General features: G+C 40.1%; 2 protein-coding genes across 2 annotated transcripts in view; one reads left to right on the plus strand and one right to left on the minus strand.

Annotated features, from left to right (window-relative positions):
- The window catches only part of dock1 (dedicator of cytokinesis 1), a 443,854-nt gene extending 424,394 nt beyond the window's left edge, over positions 1-19,460 (minus strand). Inside the window, exon 1 of the mRNA XM_055646705.1 lies at positions 19,280-19,460. Within this exon, the coding sequence (XP_055502680.1) occupies positions 19,280-19,322 (43 nt within the window). The 5' untranslated portion in view covers positions 19,323-19,460. The remainder of the gene's footprint in view (positions 1-19,279) is intronic.
- The window catches only part of LOC129703961 ((E2-independent) E3 ubiquitin-conjugating enzyme FATS-like), a 280,942-nt gene continuing 280,566 nt past the window's right edge, over positions 19,452-19,827 (plus strand). Inside the window, exon 1 of the mRNA XM_055646707.1 lies at positions 19,452-19,581. The gene's annotated coding sequence lies outside the window, so the exon portion shown is untranslated. The remainder of the gene's footprint in view (positions 19,582-19,827) is intronic.

The raw sequence follows: 19,827 nt of genomic DNA on the forward strand, positions 1-19,827 counted from the left end.
ACTCCGACATTGGGACAGATACAAAAACACTCTGCGGCTTGGAGTTTCCGAATCAGCCGCTTCTTACTGGAGACTGCGGCTTCACGATGTTAAAGACCACGGGCCAGCGCTCGGAGCACATCTTCTAGCGATCCTCGGCAAAGGATCCCAGGCTCTGCAATGGTAAGTCCGTGCCGCGCCTGCTGCTGAAACTCTGGGCCAGTCTCCAGTCTGGAAAGGCCGCACCAAACCAGTTGTAAGTCCGCGAGGGGAGCGAAGATGCGACAAGGAGAAAAGTCACATCTCCATCGAGGTAAGTGACTGAAAACGGTTTCCCCCTTTTCCCCCCACCACCCCCCACATAAAACATGCCAGGAAACGTTAAATCATACATTTAGATGCACTAAAAATAAAAAAGTCGAAAGGCCAGACAGGCTGCTAACGAGGCTACCGCTCGGGCGCCTCGAGTCCCTTCTTCAGACTGAGAAGTGTTGAGACCCTTCTTCAGACTGAGAGTCACGGAAAAGGGACTATCTCTCTGGACGGTGATATAGAGAGACAGAGAACAAATGTATAAAAGATATGCTAAAACGTAACGATAATAAAGGAGACAGGCCATTGTGGTGTAGTTGTGGTGTAGCTGAAAAAGAGTTACAGACAATGAGACTCAACAAGACGACTTTGAAGCTAACGACCTGGGTGGGGGAGAGGGTTGCAAGGGTTACTCAAAGTTAGAGAAATCAATTATCATACCGCTGGGTTGTAAGCTGCCTCAGCGAAATATGAGGTATCCCTAGTTTGCGTGTTGCCTCACTCTGACAATGGAGGAGGCCCACGATAGAAAGGTCGGCGTGGGAATGGGAAAAATTAAAGTGTTTAGCTACTGGGAGATCAGGTAGGCCCAGGTGGACTGACCAAAGGTGTTCAGCGATGTTTGGTTTCACCGATGTATAAGAGTCCACACGAACAACAGATACAGTAGATGAGGTTGGAGGAGGAACAAGTGAAACTGCCTAACCCGAAAAGACTGTCGAGGTTCCTGGACAGAGTCGAGGGAGGAGGTATAAGGACAGGTTTTGCAACATCGGCAGTCGCAGGGGAAGGTACCTGGGGAGAGAGTGGTTTGGTTGGGAAGGGATGAGTTAGTCAGGGAGTTGCAGAGGGAACAGTCTCCGCAGAAGGCAAAAAGCGGTAGAGATGGGAAGACGTGACTAGTGGTGGGATCCTGTTGGAGGTGGCGAAAATGTCAGGATTATATGTTGTATGTGACTGGTGACGGGGTGAAAGGCATGGACTGGGGGGGGGGGGGGGGAGGCTCTGTCCCTGTTGTGACGAGGGGGAGGGGGAGGGGGAGCAGTAGCAGAGCTGCGGGGTACCAAGGAGACACGAGTGAGGGGCTCGTCTATGACGGAAGAGGGGAACCCACGTTCCCTGAAGAAAGAGGACATCTCGGATGTCCTGGTATGGAACACCTCATCTTGAGCGCAGATATGGTGTAGACAGGGGAATTGGTAATGGGGGATGGAGTCATTGCAAGAAGCAGGGTGGGAAGTGTAGTCTAGATAGTTGTGAGAATCAGTAGGTTTATAATAGATGATAGTCGATAGTCTTTGTCCTGTGATGGAGATGGTGAGTTCAAGAAAAGGGACGGAGGTGCTGTAGAGCTTGCCATTGGGAATTTGGTTGTTTGCTATATGAAATGACTTGGGAATATTAGTGGTCTGATTAGTAAGTTTTGCAAACAACATAAACATTGGTGGAGTTGTATAGAGTGAAGAAGGCGGTCTCTGTTTACAGTGGGACATAGAGCAGCTGGAAGGTTGAGTTTAATGACGGGAGATGGAAAATCCAAACAAGTATGAGATAATGCACGTTGGAAAGTCAAATTCTGGTACGACGTATAGAGTAAATGCAGGGACACTAATGGGCCTGTCCCACTTAGGCAATTCTTCAGACGACTGTTAAGTTGCCGGCAGTTGCCTGAAAAACCAGCAGCCGAACGGCGACTGTCAGAGTGGAACACACATCGCTTCTTCCACCAGCCAGGGGACAGGGCAATCCGCGGGGGGGGGGGGGGGGGGGGGGGGGGGGGGGGGGGGGGGGAGCGCTGCCTAAGCGAAAGTCACACGGTGCAAAGCCAAGGTGATACAGATACACACCACAATGAACAGGAAGGTTGGCGCTGTAATTAATACGGCTAAAGCAGTGTATGCAAAGTCCTTTAAAAGAGGGGGGGAGAAGGGGAGAAGAAGGGGAAGGAGGGAGAAAGAGTGGAGACAACTTTTAAGAAGCCAGAGATACAAGAGTGTGAAGCTCGGCGGACATTTAACATTACCGGTCGGTTATCCTTAGTTCTGAAAACTACTGCTTACGTTTTTTCCCCCCCAATGAGCCAATGAAATTTACTGGTCAGCACCGGCTACAACCTACAAGAACCTTCGACCTCCTGGCATCCCACTAGGACCTCGTGGCGACACACCTACGGCACGCAAATTCTCTCCACATTCTATGGCCGCTTCATTATGGTCGCCGCTAATTTTTCAACACGTTTAAAAATTTGCGGCAACCAAAATGAGGCAACGACTATTTCCCAGATTGCAGGAACTCTTCACGAACATGAAGGCGACTCCCTGGCAACCACCTACGAACATGTGGTTACAGAGTCTCCTGAAGTTGCCTAAAAAGTCGTCTAAGTGAGACAGGCCCATAACGTACAGCTGGACCTTGAGCCCAGAGTCCAAAGATCACTGAAATGTTGCAACGAAGAAGGATAGGGAAACTATGAAGAAATTTAGTATGTTTGTCTTCATTAGTTGTGGCATTAAGTATAAGAGTTGAGGTTACGTTGCAGTTTTACAAAATATTGGTCAGACTGTACTTGGAGTACTGTGTATATTTCTAGTCACTACAGTGCAGAAAAGATGAGGTAACAATAGAGAGACTGTTGAAAAGATTCCTTAGGATGATTCCAGTTATGAAGAGAGATTGAATATTTTGGGTTTACTCTTACTAGAACATAGGAATACTATGGGATAAATTAATAGAGGTTTACAGAATTATGTGGGACATTGATACACAGTCAGGTATTTTCCCCTGGTCAGAGGTACCCAAAAGTAGAACGCAAAGGTGAAAGAGGAGAAATTTAAAAGAGGTGAGGAGTACATTTTTCCCACACAGACAATGGTGGTTATCTGAAACAAACTGCCAGAGGAGCTAGTAGAGGCAGATACAATTACGATGTTTAAAAGGTAATTGGACAAGTACTGAAAAAGGAATAGCATATAAAGGGAAGTGAGCTGGAAACAGGCAAATGGGATAGGCATAAATACGCATCTTGGTCAGCATTGATAAAATGGGCTGAAATGGTCTATGTCTGTGTTGTACTGATTCTATATAGGAAGGCATACAGTGGCTTGCAAAAGCATTCATACCCCTTGAACTTTTCCACATTTTGTCACGTTACAACCACAAACGTAAATGTATTTTATTGGGATTTTATGTGACAGACCAACACAAAGTGGCGCATAATTGTGAAATGGAAGGAAAATGATACATGGTTTTCAATTTTTTTTACCAATAACAAACTGAAAAGTGTGGCGTGCAAAAGTATTCAGCCCCATTTACTCTGATACCCCTAAATAAAATCCAGTGCAACCAATTGCCTTCAGAAGTCACCTAATTAGTAAATAGAGTCCACTTGTGTGTAATCTAATCTCAGTATAAATACAGCTGTTCTGTGAAGGCCTCAGAGGTTTGTTAGAGAACATTAGTGAATAACCAGCATCATGAAGCCCAAGGAACACACCAGACAAGTCAGGGATAAAGTTGTGGAGAAGTTTAAAGCAGGGTTAGGTTATAAAAAAATATCCCAAGCTTTGAACATCTCACGGAGCACTGTTCAATCCATCATCCGAAAATGGAAAGAGTATGGCACAACTGCAAACCTACCAAGACATGGCCGTCCACCTAAACTGACAGGCCGGGCAAGGAGAGCATTGATCAGAGAAGCAGCCCATGGTAACTGGAGGAGCTGCAGAGATCCACAGCTCAGGTGGGAGAATCTGTCCACAGGACAACTATTAGTCGTGCACTCCACAAATCGGGCCTTTATGGAAGAGTGGCAAGAAGAAAGCCGTTGTTGAAAAAAAGCCATAAGAAGTCCCATTTGCAGTTTGCCACAAGCCATGTGGGGGACACAGCAAACATGTGGAGGAAGGTGCTCTGGTCAGATGAGACCAAAATTGACGTGTTTGGCCTAAATGCAAAACGCTATGTGTTGCGGAAAACTAACACTGCACATCAATCACCCTGAACACACCATCCCCACTGTGAAACATGGTGGTGGCAGCATCATGCTGTGGGGATGCTTTTCTTCAGCAGGGACAGGGAAGCTGGTCAGAGTTGATGGGAAGATGGATGGAGCCAAATACAGGGCAATCTTGGAAGAAAACCTGTTAGAGTCTGCAAAAGACTTGAGATTGGGGCGGAGGTTCACCTTCCAGCAGGACAACGACCCTAAACATACAGCCAGAGCTACAATGGAATGGTTTAGATCAAAGCACATTCATGTGTTAGAATGGCCCAGTCAAAGTCCAGACCTAAATCCAATTCAGAATCTCTGGCAAGACTTGAAAATTGCTGTTCACAGATGCACTCCATCCAATCTGACTGAGCTCGAGCTATTTTGCAAAGAAGAATGGGCAAAAATGGCAGTCTCTAGATGTGCAAAGCTGGTAGAGACATTCCCCAAAAGACTTGCAGCTTTAATTGCAGCGAAAGGTGGTTCTACAAAGTATTGACTCAGGGGGGCTGAATACTTTTGCACGCCACACTTTTCAGTTTTTTATTTGTAAAAAAATTTGAAAACCATGTATTATTTTCCTTTCACTTCACAATTATGCACCACTTTGTGTTGGTCTATCACATAAAATCCCAATAAAATACATTTACGTTTGTGGTTGTAACGTGACAAAATGTGGAAAAGTTTGGGTATGAAAACTTTTGCAAGCCACTGTATTTTTTTATTAAACAAAAGTATGGAAGAGCAGAAAATATTTTCTGCAGATCATTGCAAGATCCTTAATCAGATTCTTAATCAGCAAATGACTGATTCTTGCATTTAAACATCTGCAAAAAAATGATGAATCCCCAAATAGCATCAAAGGAATTCCAGTGGCAGAAGGGGAAAGCTCAAATGTATTTTTGCGTTACTGAAACTTTTTGATAATAGTTGTGTTTAAGTTCACACTGTCATCCAAAGTTCAATCTTAACACCAACACAACTTGTTCAACTGTTTTTTGAAATTAAGATTATGCAATATTCCACATTTAAGATAAATTCAGAGAAATGGCAAAATGTGATTTGCCATTATTTGTTACTAAACATCCCACAATTCATACATCAAAATATATGTATTCAACATAATTTTAAAAATTTAAATATTTCCTAAGGATTTACTTACTACATGCCATTAAGTTTATGTAATTATTGCATTATCAGCATAAAAATGAATTAATAATGTGATGCACAACCGGAAGATACAGAACAAACTAGTAGCTTAACCGCACAGATGTTATCTAGCCAAGAGAAAAACCATAATTACTTCTAATTATGCAAAAGCAGTATTAAAAGAAGAACCGTGGATCGTTCCACAGGAAGAAATGTGTTCAAGGAGGACAATTTTTACAATAGTTTAATTAGCTTTTTTTTTTTTTTGCCCTCTTGCCATTCAACTAAATTCAAGCGTATTTTTAGTGTTCAAAATTGCACTTATTTTTAAGCAGCTCATGCTCTTTATTGGTTATCTGAAGTAGTATTTAAGTCCATGACAACAAACCGGTCTTTGATTGGCATTTCCTATTGCCACAGGCAAAAGACAAAATACATGCTAAATGTGGAATTAAACTATCATATATTGTCCAAAAATCATTTGGAAATATTTAGTTTCTGCTCAAGGAAAAATATATTAATCTGGTATCTTCTTTTGTCAAAATTAAATAAAATGATTACCAAATATTCCAATTTGCCACATCATTATCTCCAAAGCAATATCTCAGGTCAGAAGTCAGGATCGACCCTGGGTCTCTGACACTGTGAGGCAGCTGCTCTGCCACCGTGCCACTGTGCCGTCTTGCATTTTGGAAAATATACCAACAATATAAAAAGAGTAAGAAAAAAGTTGGGCCAAAGGAGCTGTTTCACAGATCCATACAGCACGGAAACAGACGCTTCACCCCAACTTGCTTATGCTAACCAAGCTGTTCCATCTACACTAGTTTCACCTGCCCACATTCGTCCCATATGACTTAAAGTCATTCCTGTCCATGTACCAGTCCAAATGTGTTATAAATGTTGTTATTCATTTGCCTCAGCTACATCCTCTAGCAGCTCATTCCACATACCCACAACCCTATGTGTAAACATTTTGTCCCTATGATTCCTATTAAGTCCTTTCCCTCTCTCCGTAACCTTGTGTCCTCTGATTATTGATTCCCCTTCTCTGGGTAAAAGGCTGTGCATCTACTCTATCTATTCCCCTCCTGATCTAAGATACCTGTATAAGATCACCTCTCATTCTAACTGCCTAACCTCTCCCTATTGTTCAGGCCTGCAAGTATGGCAACATCCTTGTAAATCTTCTCTGCACTCTTTCCAGTTTAACAACATATTTCCTATAGCAAGCTGACCAAAATTGAACACAATATCCCAAATATTGCCTCATCAACATGTTGTGCAACTGTAACATGAAATCCTAACTGATGAAGGCCAATGTGCTGAAAGCCTTCTTGACCCTATCTACCTGTGCTGCCATGTTCAAGGAAATATGTACCTGCACTCCTAGATTCCTCTTCTCCACAACACTCCCAAGAGCTATAAATGCTGAACTATTTTCTGTCTCAATAGAAATGTTGACATTATAAAATAGAAATTAAAGGATAAATATTGCCCAGGATACCAAAACTCCATTGCTCTTTAAATTATACTGTTTACCTGAGAATGCTGGTGGGCCTTGGTTTAACTAGAAAACTAAGAAGGGAAAATTGTGAGAGGTATGTTAAAAATAAAATGAGAGGGTGTGGCAAAATTAATCAGAGGTGCTACAGAAGTATGATGTACTGCAAGGTTCAAAGTCTGGTTAGAGTAAAGGCACAAAATAATAGCTATTACACTGCTGGTATGTACCATCATTTCAGAACAGGCAGCAAATTTCAGAAGTTACAATAAAGTAGTAATCAAAATAATCACAAATTACACTACAACAGACAAAAAAAAGGTAAGTTATTCACCTTCGTTGTCTATTGTAGGTAGACCAATAAAGGAAGAAGCACTGCTGGAACAGCTAATGGAATAAAACAGAGCAGTTAGGCTGTGGGCCAAGGAGCTTTATTCCAGTGTTTCGTGACCCAAGTCACAGAACTACATGAAATGTTCACATATTGTGTTAAAAAATATATATAAATCACCCCTGAAACTCGTCATGAACAAGACTTGCACATTTTTATTAAATTAGAGAAAAAACGGAAACATTTTGGGTATTTTTAGTCCAATCAAAGCACGTTTAACATTGAGTTGTATGCCAGTTGGCCAATCATGCGCTTTGTTTCAGGCTAGCACACATAATAGCTGAGAGGGCTTCGCTGATGCCTGTTTTACTGGAGATTCCGATGGTTCTTTGTCGTGGAAACTTGCAGCAGGGTAATTGAATTTAGTGAGAAAAGCATTAAGAAGTCTGAAAAATGTGCAGCTAAGTGGATAGAAGTGGTAGAAAGTCTTGAAAGCAAAGTCCCTGCTGAGATGTTGCAACAGGTCAGACCCAGCAAGTTGTGAAACTTTGTGAATCAACTCAAACTGAAAGGTAAGATCTAAAGTCTGAATTGATTAAAATTAATCTGTATGGACTTTAATTAATTTAATTGCACCCTTTATAATGTGAAAAAATGAGATTTGGAGGCTGTACATTCACTCATTCACTCATTCATCCACTCATTCATTCATTCACTCACTCATTCATTCACTCACTCATTAACCCATTCATTCACTCACTTATTCATTCATTCATGAAGTTGAGGGCCTAAACTATATGTATCAATAACAAGGTAAATTAAACATTTTCACTAATGCGAGCTTGTTGTCGAGTAATAAGTCTTAATCATCTAATCTCGGAGCTACCTGTGATAACTTACCGGGAAAGGGTGCTCCGATCGCGGGGCCTATGTATTTAACATAGTGAAGCCGCGGTCTCAATTAAAAAGCGGCCGATTTGCGAACGCGGAGCCGCGATGTTCTCCGCGGGGGGGGGGGGGGGGGGGGGGGGGGGGGGGGGGGGGGGGGGGGGGGGGGGGGGTATATAGTGCCGTCCGTAGCTATCTGGAATATATGTCTATCTGGAATATATATAGGGATAATAATATATATTAAATATTCCAGATAATATATTATTATACCTATATTACTATCTGGAATATATATAGGTATAATGATATATAGTTTAAATGGACTGCAACACGGAAATAGGCTGCCCATCGTGTAATATGGACATTGGCCACGAGATGGCGCTTACTTACCCGATCTTATTTTCTAATTAGTTTAATTAATTAATGTGCAACTTTCGGCAATGACGAGTTATGACTTCTTTCTCAATTATATTTCATCTAAATCTGTGGAAAATTTCATGTAGTTTGGTGACTTGGGTCACGAAAACTGATTTCTAGACACATTTTTGATGCTCGGCCCACAGCCTAAGTGCAATGGGAGGGCAACTGGATAGTTGCAATTGCAACTGAATAAATGCCTGAAGCTTGAGATTGTCATAAAAAGATATTATCCTTGCTTGCCATTATTGCTCAACATCAACAGGCAACATCAATATCACCTTTTAAAGCCACAATAGTCTTGCTATATACAGCATTAAAGATATTATACCTCACTATACAATGTATACGTTTTTTTTTAATTCAGTAACTCAATTACAACCTGAACAACCTTCTAGCCTTGAAATTCTCTTTATCGAGTATTTTACATCTCATCATATGTGGAGATGGTAGAGCTGAGATATGGTATATAGAGTATTAAAGATGAAGAAAAACTCACAAGAAACTTTTTCAAAAAACTGGTTAGGCTGCAAATGAGTACTACTTTAGTTCAAAAAACTGAAAATAGCAAGGATGTCAACACCCAATGGCCATCACACCACAGGGTTAGGGGAAAGAGATGGATTGCAATACTAAACTAAACAACTCAAACTGCCTTAATTGGCACATTGGGCTAAACAACATACAATCTTCAATTACAGGGGTAAGAATGCTACCACTGAACGACTAACGATCTGAAATGTAAAATATTGTTTTATTAAATATATTATAGAATACTGTAAATAATGTATTTGCACATTCATCAACCGTAACCAAGCTGTTTTTCATTTACTTCCACAAAAAGATTTTCCATCTCTGTTCTGAAAACTTTTTTTATTAGTAAAATTCTCACATCTGAATAACAATTATGCAATTTCAAACACGAATCCACAATTCACATATATCAGTGCTAACTGCAGTAATTAAAATTGAATAATGTATTTTAGGAGGCATCATGGTTCAAATTAAGCATTAGAAGGTCATATGCATATTTCATATGATCATTAAATGGCAATATTGAAATGTTGAACCATGTGAGTCCACTACCAGCATACACCATCATTGGTGTTCAAAATTTGCCAGATTTATTTGACAAAAGTTTACACTTCAATAAGAATCATTGATTGTGAAATAATCAGAATATAAAATAGCAAATAAATTAATGAGAAAAGTACAAATGGATAGTAATCTTGTTAAGCAAATAATGGAAAAGGTTCAGGTAAAGCATAACTGCCTATGGATAGAGTTAATTTTCTTATTTTTATTGTAACTGGATTGAGTTAATTTTGTTGTGCTTATTCAACCTATATTAATCCAAGTTTTTTGCCTCTTACTTTGCCTCTTACTTCTCCTTATTCTTATTCCATAACCTTTCACACATGCAGCATGTTTACCCAAGAATATGTTCCAATTAATATTGACAATACCTTCAGCATCCACAAAGTCAAGATACATCTATTCTTATGACTCAATCTCTAGTCTCACCATGTTTGACCACCTAATTTCTTGAAAACTACGTACTAAAGGTGATATGTCATAGTAAATAAATGACAACTGACTGAAATTTACCTTTTCCGAAGTGTCCTGGTTACCAGTTAATTACAGTTCTGGGAAGAACTACATGGAAGATGTATTTACAAAAATGCATGAGTGAAATATCATGCTGATGAACGACACCAAATCTCCTCTCCAGTTTCCAACATCATAGTTCCCCAACCTTACTATTTCTACCCGTGCTTGTGCCACTGAAATCATCTCTTCATACTTTGACTCTATCTTGTCTCCCCTTGTCCATGTTTCTCCCACCCACATACCTATATCCGGGACTCCCATCACTTTAGCAACTTCCAATTCCTTGGCCCCTACCGCCTCTTCTCCACCATGGACATTTCGTCATGGACATTTCCATTCAGGGCCTCAGAGCCCTCCATTATGTCCTTTCACTGTGACAATAGTAAACCAATACCAATACACCAGAGACCAACCAGTTCACCAACTAATGCTCGCCTCCACCTGGCGGAACGCACAAACGTTCACCCCACCAGCCTCCGCAACTAACATATCATTCTCCGGCATATCGGTTAGCTTCAACATGATCCCACCACTAGTCATCAAACCCCATCCACCTCTTTCTGCTTTCGAAAGACCATGCTCTCCATGTCGCCCTACTGCTCATCTCTCCACACCCAAATCATGCCCCTTCCCAGGCACTTTCCTCAGCAAGTGTATGAGGTGCAATAACTGTGACTGAACCTCCTCCGTCACCTCCATTCAGGAACGTAAACAGCCCTTCCAAGTAAGACAAGGGTTTGTATGTATCTCCACCAATCTTGTCTATTGCATTAGGGGATCTCAATCTGGCCTCCTCTACTTTAGTGACACCAAGCATAAATGAGGAGACCATTTTGCTGAACACTTGCACTCTGGTCACCAGGCCCAGGTGAAGCCCCTGATTGCCAGACACTTTAATTCCTCTTCCATTTCCAACCTGTTTGTTCTCAGCCTCCATCGTTACTAGAGCATGGCCACATGCAAACCATAAGAACTGCATTTCATATTCTGTTTTGGTAGTCTCCAACCCAACAGCATAAATATCAGTCTGAAGAAGGGTCTCGACCCGAAACATCACCCATTCCTTCTCTCCAGAGATGCTGCCTGTCCCGAGATGCTGAGTTACCAGCATTTTGTGTCTACCAGCATAAATATCTAATTTTGCAACTTTAGGTAAACCATCCTCTCTCTCTCTCTTTCTCATTTACCAGGTCCACTCACGGACAACTTTACTTTCACTCCCCCAGCCCCTCCCCCATCTCCATCATCCATTTTGTTTCCCTCCTTCACGTGCTGCTTGTGATCCCTACCTCCTCTGGGGCCACTATTTCTTCCACAGCCCCCGACCTTGCCCATCTAGCCAACATCTCTTTCTCTGACTTTACATTTCACTCCTCACCTTCCTTTCTTTTCAAATTCCACTACCTTCACCCCTTTGTCTCTTCTTGTTTCCTCCAACCTTTGTAACCATCTCAACCCTTCCCTGTCCCCTTTGACTCACCTGTCAATCAATCCTTCCCTAACTGGATCCATCCATCACCTTTTCCCATTATCTCTTTCTAATTATCTCCCTCTACTCCAGATACAAAGAAGAATCCTGACCAGACACGTTGATGTCTGAACCATTAATTCCTCTAGCAGTTTGTTTTGGTTTGAAAAAATGCTTATTTTATTAAGGTGGAAAACGCAACAAAACAATAATGTTACACCACCTAGTTATTTTAATTTGAATCCATTTGAAAATATTTTTGTGTTCCTTAGCAGGACTCTTATTTATCAACACATGTCTCTTGTAGTCATGCAGCACCAACCATGCCTACCAAGACAGCCACAAAAGCTACTTCCATTTGCCCAGAAAGATATTGTTTCTCCATTCTCTCATCATAACTGAACTCTTTATTCCTTCCAACATCCTGATGAATCTCCCCTGCACCCTCTCCAGTGCTATTCGTTCCTTCTATATCTTGGTGACCAATAGTGCATGCAGTACTTTAGCTGAGATCTGACCGAGATTCTATAAAGTTGGAGCCCAGTCTCCCTACATCTGTATTTAATGTCACTATCCCATTTGCCTTCCAACCACATTGTCTTCATGTATTATCTTGTGCGATATAGGACTATGGACTGTTCTGGTTGCACTGCAGACTTCAGAGATTTTTGCACTAGTATTGTGGTGACAAATGTATTGATTTTTTGCTTATTATCTATTATTTATAAAGTGTATTATGTTTGCAGGCCTGTTATGATACTGCAAGTAAGAATTTAATTGCACCATTACCGGTAAATATGACAATTAAACTCACCCGGCTCTGGATCTTCCTTCAAGGTTCGATATTCTCTGAGGTGCTTCTGTTCCTCAAAACTTCCTAAAACCCAAACATTCCCTGTGTATGTTCCCAGCCAATTTAGTTACCCAAACAATGTCACCTCCCATTTGAACTAATTCTGCAAGTTTTCAGCCCATTGCACCAACATCAATATCTCTCTCCAGCCTAAGACTACCTTCCACACTATTAATGATTGTGTTCATCTTTATGCCATCCGTGAAAATATTGATCTTGCCTCCCACATCCAGGTCATTCACATATATTACAAACAACAAGGATCCTACCATTCATTCTTGTGGGAGGCCACTAGTCACAAAACATCCAATTGCAAAAACATCCCTCTATCATCATCCTCTTGTCTCTTATTGCCAAGCTAATTTTAGATCCAGTTCGCCAACTTGTCCTGGATCACACGGGTCCTAACTATTTCAACCAGTCTCCAGTGGAGGACTTTGTCAAAGCCTCTAAAATCCACGTAAATAACATCTAATGCTCCTTCCTCATCGATACTTTGTTACCTCTTCAAACAATTCAAATTAGTCAGACTGGATCTGCTCCTGACAATGTCATGTTGGGTGTAATAATAGGGTCATAAAACCGACTAAGGAATGCAACATTTTAATGCTTGTGAATGGTTTCATTTACATCAATTGAATATCTGTTGATAAAACTTTAGTTCTCATTACAAATGTTTTTCGATACATTGTCAAGATATGTCAAGTGAAAAGTTAATTTAAATTATTTACATTGTTTATGCTCTTAATTCATTAACCAAGATAAGTCAGGCAGTTGTATTAGTGAATTTCTATGGGAGTGTGGCTGCAAAACACACGCACATGCACACGTACAGAAATTGCAAATTATAGTAAGCCACTACAAAAATTATATTATCTCAAATGTGAGACTTGTTGATTCAAAATTCTGTGGTTTCAAGAAAATGTTCCAACATGTTCCCTGAAACAACCTGTTAGTACTGGGTTGGATTATTGCGTTATTATTTGTGGACAAGCACAGATGCCTCGCATATTTCTTTACTCTGGATTCAATGTCAGCACTATTGCTATGTTGCTAGTCAGATCTCTTAAGCAGAGTTATTTGTCAATGAAGGAAGGTATCTTTGGAAAGTTTAATAATCTTTATTGGTCCCTTCACATTTATCTCTTGTACAATTTCACATTTTATTTCGTTGTATTTAGTTTCAAGTGATTTTATTATTTATAACAAAATGTTAATTATATTGTACAAAGTTGCTTATAGAATAACTTGTTGTCATGCAGAGATAATACAAGTTAGACCACAAATAAACACAATTCAAAACTCTGATCAGTGTTTAAGGATAGACGGCTGGTCCTGGGGAGGATGTGAAAGAGATTTAATAGAATTTCTGAGATATATGTTATGCAACATAGTACATAGAACAGTACAGCATAAGAATGGGTCCCTCGGACCATAATGTTAAACTGGCCAAGTTAAACTGATCTCATGCCCGTACATGATCCATATCCCTCAGTTCCCTGCACTACCATGTGCCTTTCAAAAAGTATCTTAAACGCTACTGTCGTATCTGGCAGTGCATTCCAGACCCCCAGCGTAAAAAACTTGTCCACACTCTATTAAACGTTCCCCCTCTCATCTTATGTCCTCTTGTGGTGGACATTTCCACCCTGAGAAAAAAGGTTCTTAGTGTCCACCCTATCCATGCCTCTCATAATGTTATTTCAACCAAGAGATTAAGCCAAATAAGTTGGGAATGTCCTTCTTGGACCAAGACAACTGTGGGAAGGTTCCAACAGATGGGTTCAAAATTATGATTGATTAGATAGGATAAAATGGGGGGGGGGGGGGGGGGGGGGGGTAATGGACAGAAACTGTTCCTAAATGGATAGTTTTAAGACAAAGGATTACAAATTTCAAATTCAAAATTCAAGCCAATGAAGAGGACAGAAGCTGAAGGGGGTGCCGTATGGTGTAATGAGAAATATTGTTATCCAGAGAACTGTTATAATATTAAACTTGTGCCTGCAAATGTGATTTCTGTACAATCATTCAGGGCTTTCGTAAGGAATAGGTACCAGAAAAAAAACTGTAGGGCTACAGAGAAAGATCTAGGGAATGGGTGTAAATATATTGTTTTACAAAGAGTCTGCATAAACTTTATGGGCTGAATGGCCTTGTTTGCTATAAATAAGTTCTAATTTGTCATGCTCTTCTTCCATAGTCCACGCAAATATTTTATTCTGCAAATGCACACTGCTTCAAATTCAGCATGTCTCTTACCAATTTTCACAAATACACCAGAGAATGCACCTTTACAGATGTATCACAGCTTGATATGTGACCCGAATATCACAAAAAATTGCAGAGTTGTGAATGTAACCCTGTCCATCAAAGAAAGCAGCCTCCCCTCCATCGACATTGTCTACACATCCCGCCTGGGGAAAGCAGCAATATAATATACTACACCCCCTGGATATTCTATTTTCTTTCCACTCCAATTGGGTAGAAGATACAAAAACTTGAAAGCATGTGCTACCAGATTGAAGAACAGCTTCTTTCCTGCTGTAATCATACTTTTGAAAAGACCTCTCATGATGAATTCTTGATGTTGTAATGTACCTTGTTGCAACCGTTGCATTTTTTACCTGCACTTTGTCTGCAGCTGAAACACTGCATTCTTTTTTTTCCTTTTTCTCGCAGTACCTTGATGTTCTTATGTACGTTACAACTCGCCTGCAAACAAGGTTTTTCCACTATATCATGGTACACATGATCATAATAAACCTGTAAATCAATTAATTTCTCTTGAAATTAACCACTAAAGAGGCAGATTATCATGATTGTCAATGAGAGCTTATTCCATGCAAATTTACTGTCTTCTTTCCACCTTCACAATTGTTACTGTATTTCAAAAAACACTTAATTATCTCTAAAATGTTCTTTGGATAGCTTGATGGAGACACATAAACTGCTGTATGATTTCAAGTTTTTTATTTATCACATCCCAGTATAGCAGTATCAAAACTGTTTATTTCAGAAAAACACTATTCAAGACTGACAAATTTTTATAAAAGAATTGTTCTACAAAAATTAACTTTTTTATACTAAGCTGTTCCCATACATGGGTCTATTAAAACAATCTGAAAGAGCAACAGAAAATAATTGAAATATTCAAAATGTCAGTGGGCATCTGTGGAAAGAAGTGATTGCCTGAAGGTAGACACAAAATGCTGGAGTAACTTAGCGGGACAGGCAGCATCTCTAGAGAGAAGGAATTGGTGACGTTTCGGGTCGAGATCCTTCTTCAGACATTGTTTCATGACATTCCACGCAGATACTGCCTAGCCTGTTATTTCCTGTTTTTTGGGGGGGGGGGTTCTTCCCTATTAACCTTATCGTCCCTATAGTACCACTAAATTTACATTTAAAAAAAAATAGTTTTACAAGTAGGACAAACATAATTTCATACAATTCTTAGAAAATCTAGCTGACATTTCTCCCTTAAAAATATTTGCTCCCCACCATGAAAATTGTTCATATATATTGCACCAAATTAATCCTGGTAAATAAAATGATAAATTTTACATATTCATTAAGAATTTGGAGACTGATTAAAGCCTTGCGCCATTGTTAGCATAAAAAAATACAAACAATTCAAAAAGAATACATTCATATGTGGAACTAAAACAAAGCTTAAAGTATAGAGATGATTTACAGAGGGGAACAAAAATAAAAACATTGATCAAATGAGCAAGGATCCATGTTAACATAAAGGATATAATAGCTTTGGAGACAGTCCAAAATAGATTCAGATACATGAGAAAATGTGATACCAGAAATTTGTGCAAGACACAAAGTGCTGGAATTACTCAACAGGTTTATAAAAGGGTCCTGACCCAAAACATTGTTCAAAATGTTGCCTGACCTGCTGAGTTCTTCCAGCACTTTACACCAAAAGAGGTCGGAGTCAAGATTTAGTCAATAGTTAAGAGAGTCAAGTGTTTTATTGTCAAATGTCTCAAAACAGAACAATGAAATTGTTACTTGGAGCAGCATAACAGATATGTAAACAGAGTACTATGTAAACATCATAACACCAACAACAAAAGTTCAGTATATATACTGAACAATAGATATATATAATACCCTTAATTCTATGTAGTTCAGAGCTTATGTGGATGTTTTAGTGTTTAATGATTGTAGTTATGATTTGTAGGTAAGAAGCTGCTTCTGAACCTTGATATTAGTTTCCAAGCTCCTATGCCTTCTTCCCGAAGGCAGGAGTGAAATGAGCGTGTGTCCCTGATGATGATAGCTGTTTTTTTGAGGTAACGACTCCTATAGATCCTTCGATTTTGGGGAGGCCAGTACCCGTGAAGGACTGGGCAGTGTTCACGACTTTCTACATTTTTCTTCGTTCCTGGCTATTTGTGTTGCCGAACCGGACCATGATGCAACTAGTCAATATGCTCTCTACTGTACACCTGTTCAAGAGCATTCATTGACATACCAAATCTCCTCAATCTTCTGAGAAGTAGAGGTATTGATGGGCTTTCATTGTGATTACATTAATGTGCTGAGTCCAGGACAGATCGTCAGAGATATGCATGCCAGGAATTTGAAGTTTTTGACTCTCTCCACCACCATCTCGTCGGTTGAGGTTTGTAGAACGACCTTCCTCTTCCAAAGTCAACAATCGGACCTTGGTTTAAATTGACAATGAGTGCAAGGTTATGGTTCTGGCACCATTTTGGTCAGTCGATCAATCTCCCTCCAATACTCAGACGCATCGTCATGTATAATCCATCCAACAAAAGTGATGTCATCGGTGAATTTGAAAATAGAGCTGGAACGGTGTCCAGCTACAGTCATGAGTATAGAGTGAGTAGAGTAGGGTCCAAATATACAGCCTTCAGGTGCTTCTGTGCTGATAGTCATCGAGGAGGAAGTGTTGTTGCCAATTAATTTTGATTGTAATCTGTTGATAAGGAAGTCAAGAATACAGTTGCAGAAAAATGCATAGAGACCCAGTTCCGTGAGCTTCAGAACCGGTTTGGAGGTGGTGATTGTGTTGAACGTCGCTGTAGTCCATGAACAACAGCCAGATTTAAGTGTTTTTATTGTAAACATTCTTTAGAGTTTTGAAAAATGACTGATGATCTTATTAAAGTAAATATGATCCTTAAGGAACAACAAAAAATTGATGTTGAGATGTTTCTACGAAGGTATCTCAAACAAGAGGAAATAATTACAAGATTTGAAAGTGATCATTTAAAACTGAATTGTGTCAATCTTTTTGCAGAGGATGGTGGATCTCTGGATTTTCCTATCCCGGGGGGTTGTAGTTGCATTGTAGTTCAACGTCGGTCATTGTGTATGCTAGCAAAGAATCTCACTGTGCCTAGTCACACGTGACAATAATGTATTCCTATTCCTAAAGCAAGTGTTGTTGGGGACATTTAAGAGGAAGTATTTAAGAAAGAACTGCAATGCTGGAAAAAAATCAAAGGTAGACAAAAATGCTGGAGAAACTCAGCGGATGAGGCAGCATCTATGGAGCAAAGGAATAGGTGACGTTTCGAGTCGAGACCCTTCTTCAGACCGAATAAAGTCTCGACCCAAAACGTCACCTATTCCTCCGCTCCATAGATGCTGCCTCACCAACTGAGTTTCTCCAGCATTTTTGTCTACCTTTAAGAGGAAGTAGCTAATTTCTGAAAGATCAGAGAATTGGGGGTTATGGGGAACAGAAGAGGCCTGTCATGATTATATTCAATAGCAGGGTGTGCATAAGAGGCCAAGTTTCCAATTCCTGTTCCTATTTTCCTGCCATTGTAGACTATTAAGCATTGTCTTTCATCATGACTAATCTGCAAGTAATGGCAAAATCTGTTATAAGAACAGGGATGTGTAATTCTTGAGATTGGCAACTAAGTCACTTTTGTAGAATAGTTCATATGACTGATCTTTTTATTACAGGCACGATTTGTATTATTCAGAATGTCTGCACAATTACAAATTTAAAAAAAATCTTATTCTGATCAGAAGACTAGGCACAATAAGTTAAATTGTCACTAATTCATCGATTCTCAAATATGTAGCAGGTATGTTGAAAAATTCAGTTCATAAACATGACACCACGTTAGTTTTTAAAGTAGCGATCCCAAGGAGACAAACCAATTTGATAAGACAGTATCTTTTTTACTTGTACTGAAACACTTAAAAAAAGAATTTACTGATACAATTTACAAAGTTTATACATCATCAGACCAATATTTATTAACGGCATGGAGAGCAAATAAATAATACTCTATGAAATCTCAGGTGTATGCGATTAGAGGATACGAAAATGGAAATGACAATTGTTTCCGAAATTTACAAGGTAATCCAAACATCTACTTTGAAACATTAAATAAGAATTGTTTTAAACCTGATATGCTGATGTTTAGAAGTTTTACTCAACAACGCCGCTAAATTAAACTTCGTGTGAGAACGGCCTTTGAACCCGGCGCACCTCAAACCTAATGTGTCTCATTTGATAGGAAGGAGACCAGATTCCCAGCATCAATTCACTCATGTCGTTAATTATTCTCAGGGATAAAAAAACAAACACGCTTCCGAAAGGATTCAATGTTCGGGATTGCAGAGCATTGAAAAGGAAACAGAGAAAGACCCGGGTCTGGGATAAGTTGAAAGAGGGAAAGGGAGGGAAAGCAATTAAAAAATGCCTTAAACTACAGGTCTTCAGATTATAAATGCAAATGGTTGGGATTACGTGAGGGAATGCCACTCACCGACTCCATATTTTTCTTTTTTGGTTGGGACCCAACGCGTCATTGTTGTGGTTTAAACTTCCTCAACTTCAGCCGTTTTCCAGCCTTCCTCATTTGTCCTGAAAACTCCAGGCCGCCATTTTCCACGGGAGGAGAAAGAAAGTTCCAGTCATGTGTCTCGAGCGTCACCGGTCGTGCAACTGGCGGCGGCGGACGGGCGAGAGAGAGAGAGAGAGCGCGAGCGAGCGAGCAGCCGGCAAGTTTCCAGAAAAACTTCTCCTGGGCGAAGTCACCGCCTCCCACGACAACATCATCAATTCACAGTACGTTCCCTGCCGCCTGGGAATTGTAACATTTACTTTGTTCCTCTTCAATCACAACAAGCCAACTTCCAGTGGTGGGGCGCTGGCTGCCCGCAGCCACAGCCGAGGGAAGGTTAAGGATCCGATCGGTCTAATGCTGGATTTTTACTTTTTCTTCTTCAGATAGTTCAAATCCCTTTTTTTTGTGATAATCTAGGATGGGATTTAGGTGCGGTTGTTTTATTTAAATTATGAAAAACAGCTGAG

Source organism: Leucoraja erinacea, chromosome 15, assembly GCF_028641065.1.
Source record: "Leucoraja erinacea ecotype New England chromosome 15, Leri_hhj_1, whole genome shotgun sequence".
Lineage (NCBI taxonomy): Eukaryota > Metazoa > Chordata > Chondrichthyes > Rajiformes > Rajidae > Leucoraja > Leucoraja erinaceus.